Below are 19,384 nucleotides of genomic sequence, written 5' to 3'. Positions count from 1 at the left end.
TTTACAAAGTGGTGTACAATATTCAATGCACAAAATTCATTACAGGGGGATTTAAACAGAATGGGTTTAATAATATATTTCCCTTTATCTAGGTCCATGTTCTTTTCTTATTTTAAGTGTTCTGGTTTATACAAACTCCAGAACTTCTATGATTGACACAAATAATTTATCAATTATCACATGCTGCTGAGACCTGCAGCTGCCACAGAACTGCTCACCAGGGAGCAGAAACTCCCCCAGATGTCCCCTCCTCACACCAGGTGTCCCCAGGAGGGTCCTTGCTGTGCTGTGGGACTGATCTTTCTGGAGTTTTCCATGGCACTGTCCCACCTCTTAAATGGAAACTTTGGTGGCAGTGATGCAGGGGATGTCATATGGTCACTTCTGCACTGGTAAAAGACAGTAATTTTTCAAAATGTTCCCCCAAATGTTGTGATTGGTGCAATGAAGTGTCTGCAAGGGGAATTTTATTCTACTCAGGGTATAAAGCACAAAAAAAATCCCTCTATGGAACAACATAGCCAACATGTGTCCAGCAACATCTTCATGGTGTGATCTGTACAATGTGTCCCTGTTTAAATTGTATTTAGTTTGTTCTGTTCTGGATAATTGATTGTCGGCAGGGGAAGAGCCCTGGTGTTGCTTCCATGCCTAGAGGCACAAACAGGGGTGGCTCAGGGGGGAAGCTTTGGTTCAAATGCACACAGAAAGCTTTTGGGTGGAGTTGGGTGTGGGTGAAGGTTGGGGTGCCCCTGGTCTTGCCCTCTCCTGCTCTTGTGCCTCAGTTTCCCTTCTCGTTTGGAACCTGCCAGGGGACCTGGTTTGGTGATGGTGGAAAGATCTGAAGCTGCTGGAACAAGTCCAGAGGAGCTCACTGAGATGCTCCAAGGGCTGAAGCCCCTCTGCTCTGGAAAAGCTGGGAAAGCTGGGAATGTTCACCTCTAGAGCAGGAGGTGTCCAGGGGCACCTCAGAGCCCCTGGCAGGGCCTAAAGGGGCTCCAGGAGAGCTGCAGAGGGACTGGGGACAAGGGATGGAGGGACAGGACACAGGGAATGGCTTTTCCAGGATTAGATGGGATATTGGGCAGGAATTGTTCCCTGGCAGGGTGGTCAGGGCTGGCACAGGGTGCCCAGAGCAGCTGTGGCTGCCCCTGGATCCCTGGCAGTGCCCAAGGCCAGGCTGGACACTGGGGCTGGAGCACCTGGGACAGTGGGAGGGGTCCCTGCCATGGCAGGGGTGGGATGGGATGGGATGGGATGGGATGGGATGGGATGGGATGGGATGGGATGGGATGGGATGGGATGGGATTTAAGGTCCCTTCCACCCAAGCCATTCCTGGCTTCTCTGATGGGCTGGGTATTCTCTTTTCTGCATTATTCAGCAGCATCAAAAGGCAAAAGTATATTTTCATTTTAACATTCCCTCAGCCCTCCTGATGGTTTAGAAAGAGCCCAGAAGATCAGGATCCACAGGGCAGGTGCCTTGAAACAAATGTGAATTTGTGTGTGTGCTGCTGTGCTTTGGGCTGGCAGCTGACCCTGCCTCAGGCCCAGGTCTGTGGTGGCACCAGCAGCTGCCAGGAGCTCTGATTTCCTCTGCCCTCCCTTCCTTCTCCTCCAGCCTGGCTCTGCTGGCTCTCCCCTCAGAGCAGACAATTCTCTCTCGTGTTTCTAGCAAGGTTTGCTGGCTGCTCCTGTGCCTGCAAACACGAGCTGGAAACTTCATTATATGAAGAAAGCCCAAAGTCAGGTGGCAGGAGAGATAATTACCTTTCTAATATAATAATGCCAGTGCTGGTGAGCCTTTTATCTCACTCTGTGTTCCTCTGTACAATCACAGACAGGGATTAAAATTTCCTGGGTTATTGCTTGCCTGTGGCAGCCAGGGCTGTTTTCTCTGTTTGCTTCCAGGGGATTTCAGGTGAAAGGGAAAGAGAAGAACTGGGGAAGAGGAAGGAGCAGGGGGAGAAGCTCTTTGTGTCTTTCAGCAGCAGGGAGGTGGATGCAGCAGCTTGTGAGCAGGATGGGGTTTGTGGCAGTCCCCTCTGATGGGAATGGGGCTGTGGAACTGCAGCTCAGCAAAGCAGGAGGAAAACAGAAGGCAGAGCTTCAGGTTGGGCTGGCTCTTGGCTGGGCTTGATGGTTCTGTGTAAGGCTCAGGACTTCACTGCATGTCCATTTCCCAATCTGTTCAGTGTGCTGTGGGAAGAGCTGACTGCCCTCTCCCCTTTAGCAGCACCAGTGTTTTCCATTGCTTTCGTCCCTTTGAAGCACAAAACTCAGTCCCTGGGAGCTCCCTGGGGTGCTGTGCTTTCGTTTTCCCCACTCTGGTCCCACCTGGTTGGGGATGTGTGGCAGGGACTGGTGACAGCCTCCTGCATCCAGCCCTTGGTTATTCCCAGTATTCCCTCTTGGCTGATCCTACAAATGCTGATGATGTGGGAGGCATCTCCTTGCTCTTCTCCCACCAGGAAAATCCCATGGCTGATTTACTCTGAGCAACAAGGTGCTTTTCCTGGCTGTCCCCTCTCCCTGGGCAGCTGCTGGGATTACACAGCACTGCAAAGGTCAGAGCAGTCCTGTTGCTCTGAGCTTTTGCAGAACATAAAAGCTTTTAAAATTCTGCTGCCTCATTCGTGTAACAAGGGAGACAAGAGGAGAGAGAGGAAAATAAAAGGGAAAAATGTCTTCCCTCCTGCAACTGGGACAGGGAAAAGCTGCAAGTTTAACTCTTACACTCAGCTGTGACTTGCAGGGGTTTGATGTAACTCTGTGTGCAGATTCAGCCTCTCCTTTCTGTACATGGAGTTACAAATCCTGCTCCAGGGCACTCATTACTTTAATGAGTTTGGTGTCTTCAGTTTCCCCCTCACTTTGGGCTCATCAGCTTGGTCTTTGGCAGAGCTTGTGCTCAGAATCCAGGAGATGCTGGGGATGGGGAGACATGGATCCTGGCAGGTGCATTTGTGTGATTTTAGCAGGATGAGGGCAGGATGAGCTGCTGGCTCCCAGGAGGTGCTGAGGGCTGGGACAGCAAAGTCCAGAGCACTCCAGGATTCAGCATCCCTGGTGGGAGAGGGGGTAGGGTGGCAGGGGCAGGGTGGGGCAGCAGTGGTGGGCACTGACTGGGTGTCTCACTGCCAGGAGCTGCAGCTGAGCTGAAGGAGAGAGGGGAGCTGTGTCCCTCAAAACCTGCTCCTTCCATCCCAGCAGCTCCAGAATGGGTTTGGGGAACTTCCAGGCTAAAATGCTCTTTTTATTTTTTTTTCCCCATGAATAAAGGCCAGGTCTGAGTTAAAATCCAAATCCTGGTTCTAGCCCAGCCTGTAACTTTTGTCATCTGCAAACCCCAGGTGCCAGCTTTGTCCCTCCAGCTCTTGGCAAAGCCATGGCATTGATGGTGCTTGGCACCTTCCAGCCTCCCTCCCCTCTGCTCCCTCCTTTCCTCCCCTGCCACAGCCTGCCTTTCCTCGTTTGCTGGAGCTCTGCATCCTGCACATCCCCAGCACCTGTGCTCCTGGAGCAGGATGAGTTTTGCCAAATCCCTCTGGGGTGGATCCTGCTCGATCCCATTGCTTCATTCCCCATCTCCCCATCAATCCAACCCCCCTGGAGCCTCTTCCTTTTCCTGGTGTTTGGATCTGGCTGAGCTTTCCTTCCTTCCAGGCCATGCCAGGCTCTGGGGGAGTGTGACAAGAGAAGGGCCATCATAAATCCATCTCTTTGCCACGAGCTGCAAGGAACTGAAGGAGTTCCTTGCCTGCCAAAAGTGTGATGTGCTGAAGGCTGCTGTGACAAGCAGCATGCTTGGGTAAATATCACAGTGCCATCAGTCAGCAGAGCTGTCACAGCTGAAAGGTGAGTGGGATTCCCTGAGCCAGGAGAAAGGCAGCTGGGAATGGTGGCTGGGGACTCCTCAGGAGGGTCCTGCTTTCCCCACCTCTCCTTGAAGCTCTGAAGGTGAGCTGGAAGCACCAAACTGGCTCCATCCCAAATTTTCAGACCCCAAACCCCATCCCTATAGGACGGGGTGATGAGACAATTTAGGGAGATAGTTTTTCCCTCCAGGTTTGAAGCATGGTCAAGCAGAAATCCACATTTTTCCCTACTGAAAAATACTGGAGGAATAATCCCCGTTCCAATTCTAAACCAAAATTTTTGGTTTAGAAAGTAGAGATTCCCCCTGGGAGGTTTCAGCCTGATTTTAAGTGGAAATGCTGCTTTCAGCCTGCTTTACAATATTGCTGCAGTTAAAAGCAAATAAAAATAAAATCTGAAGTCATATTTGAACTTAAAGCGAAACCAAAATGTTTTGTTATTTCCCACTGGAAAAGTGAAATTGATGTTTCCCTGAAAACAAACATTTTTGGTGGAAAAAAAAAGCTTTCTCCAGATTTCTTTGAGTGTTTTTTTTTTTTTTTCTTTTTCTAAGAACAAGCAACACTTCTTAGTTTGCTGGAGTTATTGCTACAGAGATGTCACTTACCTGAGTGACCTGAAAGGTGTTCCTGACCTTGGGAAAAGATTAGAATGAGATGAGCTTTAAGGTCCTTTCCAACCCACACTAATCTATGGAAGAGCAGAAATTTAAGTGAGATATTGGGAAAAAATGTTCCCTGGCAGGGTGGGCAGGGCTGGCACAGGGTGCCCAGAGCAGCTGTGGCTGCCCCTGGATCCCTGGCAGTGCCCAATGCCAGGCTGGACACTGGGGCTGAAGCAGCTGGGACAGTGAGAGGGGTCCCTGCCATGTAATGAGATGGATTCAGCATCTCTTCCAACCCAAATTCTGCAATTCAGTGTTTCTTTTTGCACGTTGCCAGGGCAGCTCCAATGCTAGAACTGAGGCTGCAGTGTTGTGTCTTGTCAGAGCCTGGAACACGATGGCAGTGTCCCTGTGCTGGCCACTGGATGTGCAGGAGGGTCTGGCCTGAGCTGAGAACTGCTCCAGGGCATCTGGGGACAACAATCGGAGCAGGGACAAAGCAGAAAGAGCTGAGAAGGCCCCAAACAAGAGAGAAGGAGCTGAATTTTTGTAGGACTTGACTGTTTGTAGGTGCTGGTGTCTCTCCAGGCATCCCTTCTCATCCCAGTCCCCAGCTCTGAGGCTGGATGCAGGAAATAGCAGATAAAGAATTTACCGGATAAGTTTCCCTTGATGGACTGGGAGGACAATGCCCAGTGCTCCCAGTGCCCCCAGTGCTCCCAGTGCCCTTAGTGTTCCCAGTGCCCCCAGTGTTCCCAGCGCCTCCAGTGTTCCCAGTACCCCCAATGCCCCCAGTGCCCCCAGTTCCCCCAGTTCCCCCAGTGCTCCCAGTGCTCCCAGTACTCCCAGTACCCCCAGTGCTCCCAGTGTCCCTAGCTCCCCCAGTGCCCCCAGTTCCCTCAGTGCTCCCAGTTCTCCCAGTTCCCCCAGTTCCCCCAGTTCTCCCAGTTCCCCCAGTTCTCCCAGTTCTCCCAGTTCTCCCAGTTCCCCCAGTTCCCCCAGTTCCCCCAGTTCCCCCAGTGTCCCCAGTTCCCCAGTGCCTCCTCGCAGCCCTCTCGGGCCCATCTGGCGCTGTCCCGCTGCTGTTGCGGGGCTGCGGGAGGAGGGAAGGGCTCGGTCCCGGCCGGGGGAAGGATGACTTTGCAATTGTCAGAATCGCTTCTCTGGAAGCCGCGCTGAGCCCCCGCAGCTCCCCGGCTGGAGCGGAGCGCTGTCCGGGGCCGCTCTGCTCCGCGCAATCCATCACCAGCATGGCCAAGGGCTGCGAGAGCGCTCCCGGCTCCTTCCCGGCCCGACCCCCCTCTGGGCATCTCTGTGCCCTTAGAGCAGAGTCAGGCGGCTTGGAGAGGCACTGAGGGGCAGAGACCGGAGCTGGGCACCACCACCCCCCTGAGATTTTAACCCAAACACTCTCCAAAAATCCCAGTGTAGGCGAGACCAGCGTGTTTTAGAGAGGAAGCAGCAGCACGGAGTGGAACAGTGACTTGTCTCACAGATGATTAAACTCATCAGGTCTCACATCCCTCCTTGCTGAGCCCAGCCTGCACATTGAGGACCCCAGGGACTGCCGGCGCTGCTCTGGGTTTCTCTTTCCCTGCCCGTGCAGCTCTGTAGAGCTAAGCCTGGGCTGATTTAGCTCCAAACACAACACTTAGCTCGGCTGCCGAAGAGCTGGGGGGGTTTTCTGGACCATTTCACAGCAATGGGCTGCATCAACAGCGAGCATCTGATGCTGTTGGCCGGCATCCCAAAGCCTTGAGCGCGATGTTCTCCTGCTCTGCTCGGCACAAAGCTGCCGTGGGCCCAGGCTGCCCCTCCTGCAGCTGCCTAAGAAATCCCCCACGGATATCTCTCCTGCTCCCTAAATCCAGGTCTGAATTTGTGATATGAGAAGTGGCTGCAGCACAGCAGCAGCAGCAGCTCCACACCCGGGTTATCCCTGCTGTGTGCTCTGTGTTCAGGTGGCTGCAGCACACGGAAAAACCTCCCTGCCTGGGCTCTGAAACCTTGCAAAACTGCAGCTTCCATCTCTGCTCAGAGCTGCCCAAGGGAGTGCTCTGGAGATCTGGAAAACACAAACATTTGCTGCTGTGCTGGGAGCTGGGATGGCAGATTTCTGCCCACAGCATGGATGTTTTTCAGGAGTGGAATCTGCAGCCCAGAAATGTGGAGTTTATGATGAAAATGCTGCCAGACTTTTATCTGCAGCAATTCCAGGCTTGGTAACAGCCCAGTGGAGAGCAGGAGCCTCTGTTATCTGAACAGCCAATTAATTTAAGCACATTCCCCTCTCCTGCTATAAAGATGTCACTTCCCTGTGCCAGTGACATCGTTCTGGCCCCTGAGGTCCCACCTGCCATTGCACTGTCCCTTTCATTGGCTGCAACAGGAGCTCAGGGAGGTTTGGAGCCTCTTCCTGGAGGTATCCAAACCCCATCTGGAGCTGACAGCTCCTGGGACCCTGCCAGGCAGGGAGGAGCTGGATTGTGGAATGTGACAGCTTGGAAGGGACCTTAAAACTCACCCAGTGTCACCCTGCCATGGGCAGGGACCTCTCCCACTGTACCCCAGTGTCCAGCCTGGCCTTGGGCACTGCCAGGGATCCAGGGGCAGCCACAGCTGTGCCAGCCCTGCCCACCCTCCCAGGGAACAATCCTTTTCTGATCTCTGTCAAAATTTTTCCTTCTTTCAGATTTTGTTTGATGACCTCCAGTGGTCCCTTCCAGCTTGAGCCATTTTGTCATTCCCTGATTGCTGCCCAGGGAGTGTCTGTGAGCTCCTGCTGGCTTTGGGAAGGGGGATTGTGGTGCTGTGCTGGGGGAGAAGGTGAAGAAAAATGGGATGGAAAAGGAGGGAAGCAGGAGCAGCAAACCAATGCCCAAGGAGAGTGCAACCATGAGCTGTGCTGGTCTTGAGGTGATCCTTGGGGCATTAGAGGTGGCCTTTGGGCACACAATCCATGCTGGGATCTCTAAATATCTGAATTCTGGCCCATGTTCACCTGGGTGCATCGAGTTCTTCAGACTGGCACTGAGTTCTTCTTCCCCCCATTCTCTTTATCCAAAGATTTCTGTGGTTTTGAGTCCTGTGCATTACTGCTGTCCTACAGATGCTTTGTCATGTGCTAAAGGTTATCAATTTGCTCCTCTTGCTGCACATCTGGCAGTCTGGAATCACAGCTGGATACTCTTTCCCCAGCTTTGCCAGTGGAGAGTGGTTTGGCTATGGGAGCTCCACTCCAACAGGGCAAGAACAAGGGTTAAAAATAACAAAATGCAATTTTTTTTGAGCTGTTGAATTGGTGCAGGCTCTGTTGGAGTGGAGATGGGGAGAGAATTCACCTCATCACATCTGGACCCTGTGTTCAGGCTTGTGGTGGGGCTCAGGAGTTGGACAGGATGAGCCTTGTGGGTTCCTTGAGCTCAGGATACTCTGGGATTTTATGATCCTAGGAACTCCCCAGGATATTTGGGTGCTGGGAACTTGCAGGCTGTGGTTCTTGCAGCTGAGTGCAGCCAGAAGAGACTTTTAAATGAAAGAATGAAATTTTCTGGGCTGGTGATGCCCAGCAGGGCCTGTGGGGGTGTGAAGCATCTCAAATGGTGCTGGCAGACCAAACTCCTGGAGGTAACATCCACCTGTAACTGCCCTGCACCTTCTCAGCTGCAGAACTTGGCTTTTATCTACAAAAAACAGGGGGAAAAGATGGCATTTATTTTCCACATTCATGAAATACTGCTTCCCAAGCACCCAGCATGGGAGCTGTCATGACTAAATTATCCTAAAAAACAGAAGGGGGAGAGTTACAAATTCTGGTTTTGATACTGAAGGAATAAATTTTGACTTTTCCCTGTCCACAGCCCAGCTTGCAACAGGTTTAAAGCATGGTACAGATGGCTGTGAAATTATTGCCAACAGCTACTCATTATATTAGATAAGGCCCTGGGTTTATTTAGGAGAAGCAGATGGAGGGAATACACAATATTTTAGATGTCTTGGCAAACTGTGTTTTCCTTAGAACAACATTGCATGTTTGGTGTGAGAGTTCTGGCCAAAAATAAAACAACAAAACAGGGAAAGAGGAGTAATTATATCCCTTGAGGGGCAATAAGGTGTGTATTTAAAAAAGAAATATTGCACTGCAAGTCAGATTAGGAGATCTGAGGTCTTATTTCAGTCCTTGTGGCAAGAGGAGAGTTTCTGATTTCACTGATTTCTGTATTTTGTGGTTTGTGGATAAAGCTTGAAAACCTGACCCCAGCTGCCTCCAAAGGCTGAGGCATCACAAGGCAAAGGGAGAGTTTCAGTTTTATTGTTTTTAAGGATCTCCTGAGTTTTAGTCCAACCTTGTTGATTTAGGGGCTGCCTACCTGCACCATGGGATGTCTGAGTGAGGGGCAGCTGGAAAACTGAGATTTGGGGTGTCTGAGGCAGCAGGCTGGGACAGGAGGGGTTTGAGGAGTATCAAATCTGTGCCTGCTCAGGGCATTCCTTGGGAAAAGCTCCCCCAGAGCCCTCTCACCTGGGAGACAAAGGGCCCTGTGAGTCAGAACCAGCTCCCTCCACAGGGAAAACCCTGCTCCCACTGGGAGAGGCACCTGTGCCATCCCAGACTCTGCCTTTCCCCAGGAGCTGCTCTCTTACAGCAGTTTCCTTGGGATGGATGGAGTGCAGCTCTCTGCTCTTGCTGAACCCCCCTGCAGCACCCCTCTGCTGTCCCAGCTGCTCCTGGGAAGGCCCAGGGGGAGCAGGAGGGGAGGCTGCTGGTGATGCCCCTCAGGGTGGCTCCTTGGAGCCCCTGAGGAGCCACTGGAGCCATTCAACATCCGCAAGGGGACAACAACAAATCCTTGGACCTGTCCTGGCCTCTGGAGCCTGGTGCTGGTTTTTATCCATGGCTTAAGTCATCCCTGGATGTCCCATGTCACCCCACATCCCTCCTTGGGTGTTCCTACATCCCTCCTTGTGTGTCCCATGTTGTTCCTTGGGTGTTCCTCATCACTCCTTGGATGTCCCACATCCCTCTTTGGGTGTCCCACATCTCCTGGGTGTCCCTTGTCCCTCCTTGGCTGTCCCACATCCCTCTTTGGGTGTTCCACATCACTCCTTGGATGTCACACATCCCTCCTTGGGTGTCCCACATCCCTCTTTATGTGTCCTACATCGTTCCTTGAGTGTCTGCATCACTCCTTGGATGCCCCATGTCTCTCCCTGGGTGTCCCTTGTCCCTCCCTGTGTGTCCCACGTGTCCCCACAGCCCCTGCTGGGGTGAGCACACCAGTGCAGGCAGGAGCAGAGGTGCTGGGGGTGCTGATGGCAGCAGGGATCCCTGATCTGTCGATATTTTGTGCTATTGTAGGAAAGCAAGCCCAGGAATGTTTGACATCCTGGTGAAGTTCTCCACCTTGGTGGAGTCCCTGGTGGGTTTGGGGCTCTCTCTGGTGAAGTGCACAATCCCTGACGATCCCTTTTGCCACTTCTGCCCCTCTGGCTGTGCCCTGAGGCTGGGGAGGGAGCACAAAACTGTGCAAATGTGGCAGCAGGAGCCACCTCCCTGTCCTCTCTGCCTTCCCCTTTATCTGCTGGATGTTTTTGGCTCTCACTCTGCATGAGGGTCACTATCTGCCCACCCCAGCAGTGATTTGGGGACACTGGGACATCCCCCAGCCCTCCAGAGTCCAGTGCTTACTCCAGCTGTGCCTGGGTGGGGAAAACCCCACAGGGCAGGGGCCCAGGAAAGAGTGACAGCCATGAGCTCTCCTTTCCCTCCTGGCACATGTGTCCATCCCTGGCAGGTGTTTGGTTTTCCTTCCCCTCTGTGGCTGCTGCTCCCACCTCTCTCCCAGCAGCTCCAGCAGCACCACTGGGGAAGGCTGAGCTCTTCCCACCCGGTTTTTTTTTTTTTTTTTCTTTCTAAACGCTGATGAGATTTGATAGCAGTGACATTTTCTGCCCAGCTCCTCCTGGGGGCTGGCCAAGTGCAGAGGGTGAGGTGGCTGTGCCTCCAAATACCACAGCCTTCAGCACAGCTCCCAGGGCAGCCTGGCAAGGAGCTCCTGCTCCGTGGCTCCTGGAGGGAAGGAGGCTTGGGATGTGTTTTGGTGACTCAGAGCTCTCTCCTGCTGCAGTCTGTGCTGCCCTGCTAGCCCACCTGGCAGGAAAATCCATCCCCCATCCACCCACCAGCTGGCCTGTGCCCTTTGCTTTGTGTGGACAGCACAGCCCTGCTCCTCCAGCACTCCTGGCACAGCTCTGAAGGGCAGGGTTTGGTGTGGGTGACGTTTTTCACTCACACAGGGCTCGGGAGTTGGTATTTTTTGGTAAATGGCAGCGTTAAATCAAGGCAAAACTATTTGCAGGCTTGACAAGAATTGCTTCCACTAAAAAGGAAAACGTGTTTAAAGCCGGGAATGTTTCCTTTTAGAACTTGACAAATGAAACAATCCCCAAATGTTGTTCTGTTGCTCTCTCATTTACATCCCCTAAAGTAAAAATACTTGAAACGTTTTGCTGATCCTGAAATTCCCCTTGAAGATTCCCCTTTTGTCTGCTACCCAGACAAAACCCTTCCTATCTTGACCGTGGGGTGGGTGACACCAGAAGTGCCCAGGAAATGCTTTGAGCCCCCAGCTCCTGGGAACCTCCGGAGTGACATTCTGGGATGCCCATTCCCAAGGACAGGCAGCAGCATCTCTCCTTTGTGCTGTTCATGGCTGAGGCTCGAGGTGTGACCTACTTTCCCCGCCCCAGTGAAGTGCAGGGTGGTTTTAACTCCTCTGCTCTCCCTTTGCCCAGCGTGAGCTCCCTGCGATGGTTTTGGCCGTGTGCATCTTCCTGCCAGCTGTCAGTGCTGATTGCAAACGAGCCTCCTTTGCCTCTCTGCAGTGGGGCATGTCCCTGTCTCTCCTGCTTAGCAGCAACAAGGACTTCTTGGAGCAGCTGCCTCATAATCAGAACATCTTCCTTCATCCTGGGCACGATCCAAGCTCTGCAAATCCTCCTGTGGTGCATTTGAGTGGCTCTCCCTGCCTGGCTGCTGAGGTGGCTGCAGCACAGGAGGGTCTGGCTCCAGACACTCTCCCTCCCCTTCTTCTCCCTGAAGCCTGGCTCAGGAATTACACTCACAAAAGGGGCTTTCAGGTGCTTTGTGGAGGGAATTCTGCTCCTGTTTTGCTCTGTCTTCTCCCATCAAGACTTGGGAGTGTTTCTGCCATGCAGAGGAGGAGGAGAAGGGAGTTTGTGTTCACATCTGGGCACTGCTGGAGGCTTGTGGTGAATTTAGTGCTGGCTACAAAAGACTCAGAAATGCACCTGTTTGGGTGAGACCAGGCAATCCCAGAACAGCTGGGGTTGGAAGGGACCTCTGGAGATCATCCAGGCCAGCCCCCTGCCAAGGCAGGATCACCTGGAACAGGTGACACAGGAATGTGCCCAGGTGGGTTTGGGATGTTCTCCAGAGGGGGACGCTCCACACCATCCCTGGGCAGCTGTTCAGAGCTCTGCCACCCTCAGGGAAAGAGTTTCTTCCTCATGTTCAAGTGGAACTTCTTGTGTTTTAGTTTATGAGCATTGCTCCTCATCCTGTCCCTGAACAGAGACTGGCATCATCCTCTGACACCCCTTGGAGATATTTTATGGATTGATGGGATCCCCTCTGAATCTCCTCTTCTGGATGGGCTGTTTGTGCCTCTGAAGCCCTTTACTGCCAAATATTATTATTTCCTGGGTGTATTTAACTTTGCCCTCTGTTCCTTTTGTGTTAGAGCTAGAGAGAGGTTTACCCCTCACTCTTTTGATGGATACAATCCATTTGGGAACAGACACGTTTATCTGAGCTCGGGGACCAGCCCGAGGTGCTCTGTTGGAAGGAATGGATGGGATCTGTCCCTTGTGCTGTGGATGTGGCAGTGAGCACAGGATCAGATGAACATGCAGGTCTGCTGGGACGCTCAGGTATCCAAAGGAGAGGCACAGACCTGCCAAGCCGGGCCCTTTGTGTGACAGGGACAGCACAGCACAGAGTGACAGAGCCACCAGCTGAACCTGGCACTGCCACCAATTAAACTGAGCAGTTAGCACCTCACATCGATTATCAGCCCAGCCTTGGGTACTCAAGGCAAAGCTAACACCCCATGAAACCAAACTTAGTGGGAGGAGGCACCTTTCCATGCGCCCCGGTCCCCGCGGGGGCTGTGGCACTGCCAGCGCAGTGTGACAGCCAGCTGGGCACGGTGACAGCCACAGCCCGGCCATGGCCACCGGCAGCCCTCGGCCGGCTGCCTGCTGCCCTCCGCTCCTGCCTGGGGCAACCTGCCAGGGACATCCGCAGTGACAGCGAGCAGCGACCCGGCTCGGGCGGGTGCAGGGAGGTGACAGTGACCGGGGGGTGACAGTGACCGGGGGGTGACAGTGGCAGAAAGGTGACAGTGGCAGGAAGGTGACAATAGCAGAAAGGTGACAGTGGCAGGAAGGTGACAATGGTAGGAAGGTGACAATGGCAGGGAGGTGACAGTGGCAGTAAGGTGACAGCAGCTGTGCCCTGCAGCTGAGGGCTCAGAGCAGCCAGGCCTGGGACACTCCTGCAGCTCAGTGGGTTCAGCTGGATGGTTTCATCCTCTCCAGACCCTCCTGACCCACCCAGAACCTTCAGGGAATCGGGGCTGGGGGTGCCCTGGTGGCACAAAGTGCCAGGGATGGTGGCACCTCCAGCTGCTGCCTGTTTGCTGGAGCTCAGGGCCAGAATAATCAAATTTTCTTTTCCCATTTCCTTCTCCAGCCTGTGGGTAGCAGAAGTGACATTGGGAAGGACAGAGGTGACAGCCTGCAGGTGACCACAGGGGAAACATCTTAAACTCCTCAGCCAATCTTCATGAAGTTCTTTATTTTGTTTTTCCCACTGGATTCCATTCCCAGAGGTCACCGAGGCTTGTTAACTGCTCAGGTTTTGGGAATGGAGTTTTTTCTCTCTCAGAGGTTTTGGGGTTATTTCTAGGACTAGAATTTATAAAAACTACCAAGGTTACATTAAAATACCCACAAGTTATTCCAGTGATTCTTCCTCACCAGTGGCACCAGTGGTGAAACCCCATGGGAGGCATTAGGGGCTCTCAGACAAGGTGGGGATGATCCTGAGGAACAGGATTTGCTTTTCCCCACTCCAATCCTCAGGATTTGGAGAGCTGGGGCTAAACCTGAAGGAATTCCAAGGCATTTTCTTTGCTCAGGGCTTCACTAAGGATGCTCTTGCTGAACCAGAACAAATCAATCCTGAGCTCCAGCCCCTTACAGGAAGGGATTGCTAATTATTTATGTTATCAGAACGTTCAGGAAAGGAACTTTCCCTTCATTCTTTGCTTTCTTTTATACCCAGAGGAACAAGCTGCTTCCATAATTTATTCCAGGCGTTGCTGGAATCAAAGTTATCAAGCATTTATCCCACAGCTGGGCTGTCTCTGGGAAGAGCTGTCACTCAGGGCTCGTTAGTGGAGGAGAGAGACAGAAAAAGCAGCATTTAACCAAGTGTTGGGAAATTGGGGGATGAGTGCCACAGTCTGAGCCCCAGGGATGGCAGGTGGGTGCCCAGGATCTCCTCAGCAGCAGGAGAACAAGAAAGGCTTGATGTTTGACCATCTCAAAAAAGACACTTGCACAGAGGAATGGATTTTGCTGCACTTGAACCCCTGGAAGTGCAATCCAAGGCAACATCCCAAACATATCCAATGTCTGTGTTCTGTACACCCCACTGAGCCACAGCAATGGCTGCAGATCCAGCCACTTATCACCTAAAATCTGATTTTTTTCTTTTTGTTTTTCTTTTCTCAACCAATTTTCTCTTCTGGCACTGGGTCCCCCATCACCTCTGCTTTGTTCTCAGCTGTTGGCTGTGCAGCCAGGGATGCTCCAACAGGATTTTGGGATGTGCCTGTCAGCTGGCTCCTTTGATCTCTCCATTTCTCTTACTTTTAAGGATAATTTCCCACTCATCCTGACCTAACTCACAGTGGCTTTTATGAGCTTTCAGAGGGAAAAAATAAAACAAAGGTGGCACTTTGGCAAATGCCCCAGATGATAAGTAGGGTCTCAGATGATAATTAGTGTCTCCCTCTCACTAAGATGTTTTCCCAGGCACTTTAGAGCACTGGAATCCTGCAAATGAGCTTTGGTTTTTTAGGGGGAAAAGGCACCATCCCCACCCTGGCACAATTTCCCCTCCTGAGCTGCTTTGTGGTCCTTCCTCAGGCCCTGAGGGTTCCTGGCATGGATGCTGACACCACAACACTTCCAAAAAGCCTCAGGGCCCCCTGTGCCCTGGCTGCAGTGCTGGCACAGCCTGCAGAGCCCTGGGGGTGGGCATGGAATGCCAGGAGGCTGCAGGATCCAGCTCTGGCTGGGGCAGGGAAGGTGCTGGATGCCCAGCTGGGCTTTCTCAGCCACTGCCTCAGTGACCTGCAAGGTTCCAGGGGGTTCAGCCCCAGAGCTGCCCCCTGAGCCCCTCAGTGGCTGCTGGGGAGCCCAGAGGAGCCCCAGAGCTGCTCCAGGGCTGGAGCCAGGCTGGGAGAGCTGGGGGTGCTCACCTGGAGAGGAGAATGATCCAGGGAGAGCTCAGAGCCCCTGCCAGGGCCTAAAGGGGCTCCAGGAGAGATGGAGAGGGACTGGGGACAAGGGATGGAGGGACAGGACACAGGGAATGGCTTTTCCAGGATTAGATGGGATATTGGGCAGGAATTGTTCCCTGGCAGGGTGGGCAGGGCTGGCACAGGGTGCCCAGAGAAACCCAAACCATTCCATTACTTTTTCCCAGCTTTGTTTCACCTACAGCTGGTTTTTCACCTCTCTAGACAACACCTGGGCTGTTTTGTTTTCCAAGAGTGGTCGATTCATGTGCAGAAGGAGCAGGGACAGCTCAGCCCTGCTGGGTGGTCTGTGGGATTTGGGTGGGATGTGATGGGATCCTTGGAGTAGCTCTGCAGCCAAGGGAGATGGTGGCTCTAGGATGTCAGTGAAAATTATGTCAGAATTCATGACTTAAATGGTCAAACCCAGGAGTTTTCCTGGAAAAGGGGCTTTGTGTGTGTTGCCAGAGTTGGAACAGGCTGATTTTAACAACAAGCCTGTTAAGGAGAAAATTCTGGAATGAAGACTTCAACCTATTGGAACATTCACTGGCACCCATTCCCTCCCATTTTCTCTTTGAATTTAAAACCAGAACAAGAAGGGCTCTGCCTGGTGACAGCACAAACCCAGCCTGGCTCAGTGCAGGCTGATGAGCTGCTGGGAGCATCACCCAAGGTGGAGGTTCAGGATTATCTCCTCCCTGTGTCATTCCCACACTGCACAGGTCCATAAGTGAGCAATTAAGCTGTGAGGATGGGAGGAAGGGAGCAGAGGATGAAATCATTGGCCTGGCTGCAGAAGATTAAATTAGAAGGCTCTGCATGTGCTGGTTCTTGGTTTAAATTTTCTCCTGTTGCTCGTGCTCCAACTGCACGCATGGAGCTGATGTCATGGGAATTTTAAGGTCGTGAAAATGTGGGGACAGGTGTCCTATAGAATAAATACTCAGCTCCTCAGGTCCTGGCTGGCTTTTGCCTCCTGCCATCCAAGATCCCAGCAGGTTTTTTTCCTGATCTCCAGCACCTCCTGCTGATGGAGTCTGGCCCTTTCCGCCCAGCAGTGCTGAGCCTGCTCTTCCCTGGGCCAGGCTCAGCCAGTCAGGGACTTAAGGACAGGGATTTATTCTGGATTTATTCTCCCTGCACTGCCTCAGCCATGTCCTGCACAGCTCAGAGTGTAATTGTACAGCTGCTGTTGGAAAACTCTGCTTTTCTCTTGGATTGGTGTTCATGGTGGCTGATCACTGCTGAATGCTCAGCAGCCTGGTGCCAAGAAACTGCAGAAAAAGGGGTCCTGGTTAGCAAGAAACTGAGGAAAAGGGGCTCCTGTTATCAGGAAACTGAGGGGAAAGGGCTCCTGTCATCAAAAAATTGCAGAAAAAGGGCTCCTGGTGTCAAGAAACTGAGGAAAAAGGGGTCCTGTTAGAAGAAACTGAAGGAAAAAGGGCTCCTCTCATAAAAAAAATCAGGAAAAAGGGCTCCTGGTGTCAAGAAACTGAGGAAAAGGGCTCCTGGTACTGGGAAAGTGAGAATATGGCTCTTGTTATAAAAACACAGAGCAAAAAGGGCTCCTGGTGTCATGAAACTGAGGGAAAAGGGTTCCTGCTATTAGGAAATGGAAGGAAAAGGACTGGTGTTATCTGAGCAAAAAGGGCTCTGAGTGAGAAACTAAGCAGAAAGGGCTCCTGGTGTCAAGAAATGAGGAAAAAGGGCTTTTGCTAGCAAGAAAATAGGGGGAAAAAAGAGCTCATTTTGTCAAGAAAATGGGAAAAAGTGGCTCCTGTTCTCAGGAAACAGGAAAAAGGGCCAAATTCTCCTGGTCACTGGGAGTGGTGCAGTGCGTGGAGGGCTGGTTGGGGGTTTGGGTTGGCATGTGTTAGAATCAGAGTTGTTCAGGTTGGAAAAGCCCTCCAGGATCATTAAATCCCATCTTTAGATGAGCACAGGCCCAAAGAAAGGAGGTTTTTGCTGAAGGAAGGGCTGCAGGAATTGGTGGAGGTGGCTCTGCTGGCTTTGTGAGCTCTCATCATTGTGGATGTGGACACTGGGACAACATTTCTTCCCTTTTCCTGTGCCCTAACCCAGGGAATCCATTTCATTTTCACATCACATTTTTAAGACTCCTGCTCTGGGGGCTGAATTTCACAGTGTGTCACACTCACACCCTGCTCTCTGCCTGTTCTCCAAGAGAATGCTCTGAACAAAAACTAATTTTGCACACAGAGAGGAATCTATGAGAAAAAACTGCTTCAGGTGTTGGGAAACACCAGACATCAAATGGAAGGATTTGTGGATTTATTAGAGGGAATTCTGGCAGGTAATTTCCAGCATAACTGAGAGATTCAGTTCTCTCTCTTCTGTCTCCCTTTGAGTTGTGATTTCCTGGGGTGCAGCCTGATGATGTCCAGTGTCCTCATGACGAGGCAGAAATTGGGGGATTTTCCTCCAGCAGGATTTTCCCTGGAGTTTATGGGAATTCATTCTTTTCAGTGAACACAATCCCCAAGGTGCAGACTTTACAGCAGCTCCAATATTTGCTGGTTTTACACCACCCTTCAAAAGGATGAATTTGCATTTAATCTGGCTGTTTTTCCCTGTTTCCCCTCAGGATTCTGGCGACTGCTGGCACAGATTTTGACCTGCGGACGCTGCGGGCGGTGCGGGTGCTGCGGCCGCTGAAACTCGTGTCGGGAATCCCAAGTGAGTGTGTGACAAAGCTGTGCCACACCCTGTGCATTTGAATTTCACTGCTTTTCTCAGCAATATTTCCCCCCCCTGCCTCTCTGGGGTGGTTTCTGCCCATAGCAGGGTCTGGCTGTCTCTCATTTTTCCCGTTTTGTGCTGATTTCAGCGCTGTGCTCCCAAAGCTGCAGGTGGTTTGTCCAGGGACCCTTTTGCCTTTGGGGGTGAGCGAATTCTCTGGGCTGTGAAGACCTGAGAGCTGAATTTTGCAGTTTTCAGGCTTTTCAGCTTGGATCTTCTGGTGGTTTTGATCAGCTGAGCATCCTGTGCTGAGGATTTTTCCCCTTTTAATAAGGGGGAGAAAATAAAGGGAAGGAGCAGGTGGGATCTGGCCTTGCCTACTGAATTTATATTTTTAATGTGTGAACCTGAAGGGTCTGAATGCTACAGTAAGGAGCTGCATCATGCCCTGAAACCATCCCAGTTCCCACACTGTGGCTTTCTGCCTTTTCATTTGTCACAGTCACAGCTGCTATGCCCCCAGCAGGGATCACTTCCAGGAGCTCTTCCATTCCTGGATGTGGAATTGAGAGGTTTGTACCCTCCAGCAAGAGCTGCTGGAAGGAGCTGCAGCACTGTGGGATGCTCTCAATTCACCTGGGGGCAAAGACAGCACCAACAATTCCTGAAATTGGGATCCATTCATGGGCAGGGGTTCAATCTGAATGCCCACCCAGGACATTGGAAAGGTGACATTTGTTAGCAGGAGATGCTGCTGCCTGTTATTTCCTGGGCCTTTTGCCTGTGCAAGGTGTGGCAATGGCAGTCTGAGGGTGTCACAAAAGGCAGGTGGCCCCTCAGAGCTGTCCCTGTCCTGCTGTGGGACATGTTCCCACCTGGGGATGTGTTCTGGACCAGCACAACATTTCCCCACACTAATTACTCTCAGGTTTTTGGTGATGTGGTGAAAGCAGAATATTTTATAGGTTTTTTTTTCCTTATGGCAAATGCATAACCTTGAGGTGCAACTGCCCACAAACATGGAATATTCTTCCTTTTTTTACCCTCACTATTTTTCCTGTCAAAGAGACCTTGATGCTTTTTAAATGTCTGTGCCCATCTCAATCTCACTGGTCAAGAAAAGGATGATCCTTCATCCCCCAGCCCTCAGGACAGGCCACCAAGGCAGCTGCTGCCCATCACTGCAGGGTTTGTTGTGTGCATCTGCAGGATGTTATCAGCCAACTCCATCTCCAGCCTCTCTCCCTCATCTCCCCTGGCTTTAATTGAAAATGACTTCCAGGGCTGCTGAAAGAGCTGGGGATGGATGGGCAGCTCTGGGGGCAGGGTTTGTTTCTGCAGAGCCTGGGACAGGGACAGGGACAGGGACAGCAATGAGGCTGCTCTGGGTGTTGTGGAGGGAGAGGCAGGTCCTGAGCACTCCCTGGGACAGGGGGATTACATCCCTCAGGGGATCTCATCTCTGGGACAGGGGATCACATCCCTGGGACAGGAATCACATCTCTGGGACACAGGATCACATCTTTGGGACAGGGGGTCACATCCCTGGGACAGGGGATCACATCTCTGGGACAGGGATCACATC

At 52.1% G+C, this 19,384-nt stretch overlaps 2 protein-coding genes across 5 annotated transcripts in view; both read left to right on the top strand.

Moving 5' to 3' along the window:
* The window catches only part of EHMT1 (euchromatic histone lysine methyltransferase 1), a 460,745-nt gene that overhangs the window by 229,514 nt on the left and 211,847 nt on the right, over positions 1-19,384 (top strand). The gene's annotated exons all lie outside the window — the stretch shown is intronic.
* Positions 1-19,384, top strand: part of CACNA1B (calcium voltage-gated channel subunit alpha1 B) — a 292,116-nt gene that overhangs the window by 89,093 nt on the left and 183,639 nt on the right. For all 4 annotated transcript variants that reach the window (XM_079324218.1, XM_079324217.1, XM_079324216.1 and 1 more), the window contains one exon: positions 17,705-17,796. In XM_079324218.1, coding sequence (XP_079180344.1) covers positions 17,705-17,796 — 92 coding nt within the window. The remainder of the gene's footprint in view (positions 1-17,704; positions 17,797-19,384) is intronic.

The sequence above is a fragment of the Erithacus rubecula genome (assembly GCF_903797595.1).
Source record: "Erithacus rubecula genome assembly, chromosome: 21".
Classification (NCBI taxonomy): Eukaryota; Metazoa; Chordata; class Aves; order Passeriformes; family Muscicapidae; genus Erithacus; species Erithacus rubecula.
This window is presented reverse-complemented; position numbering and strand designations above follow the sequence as displayed.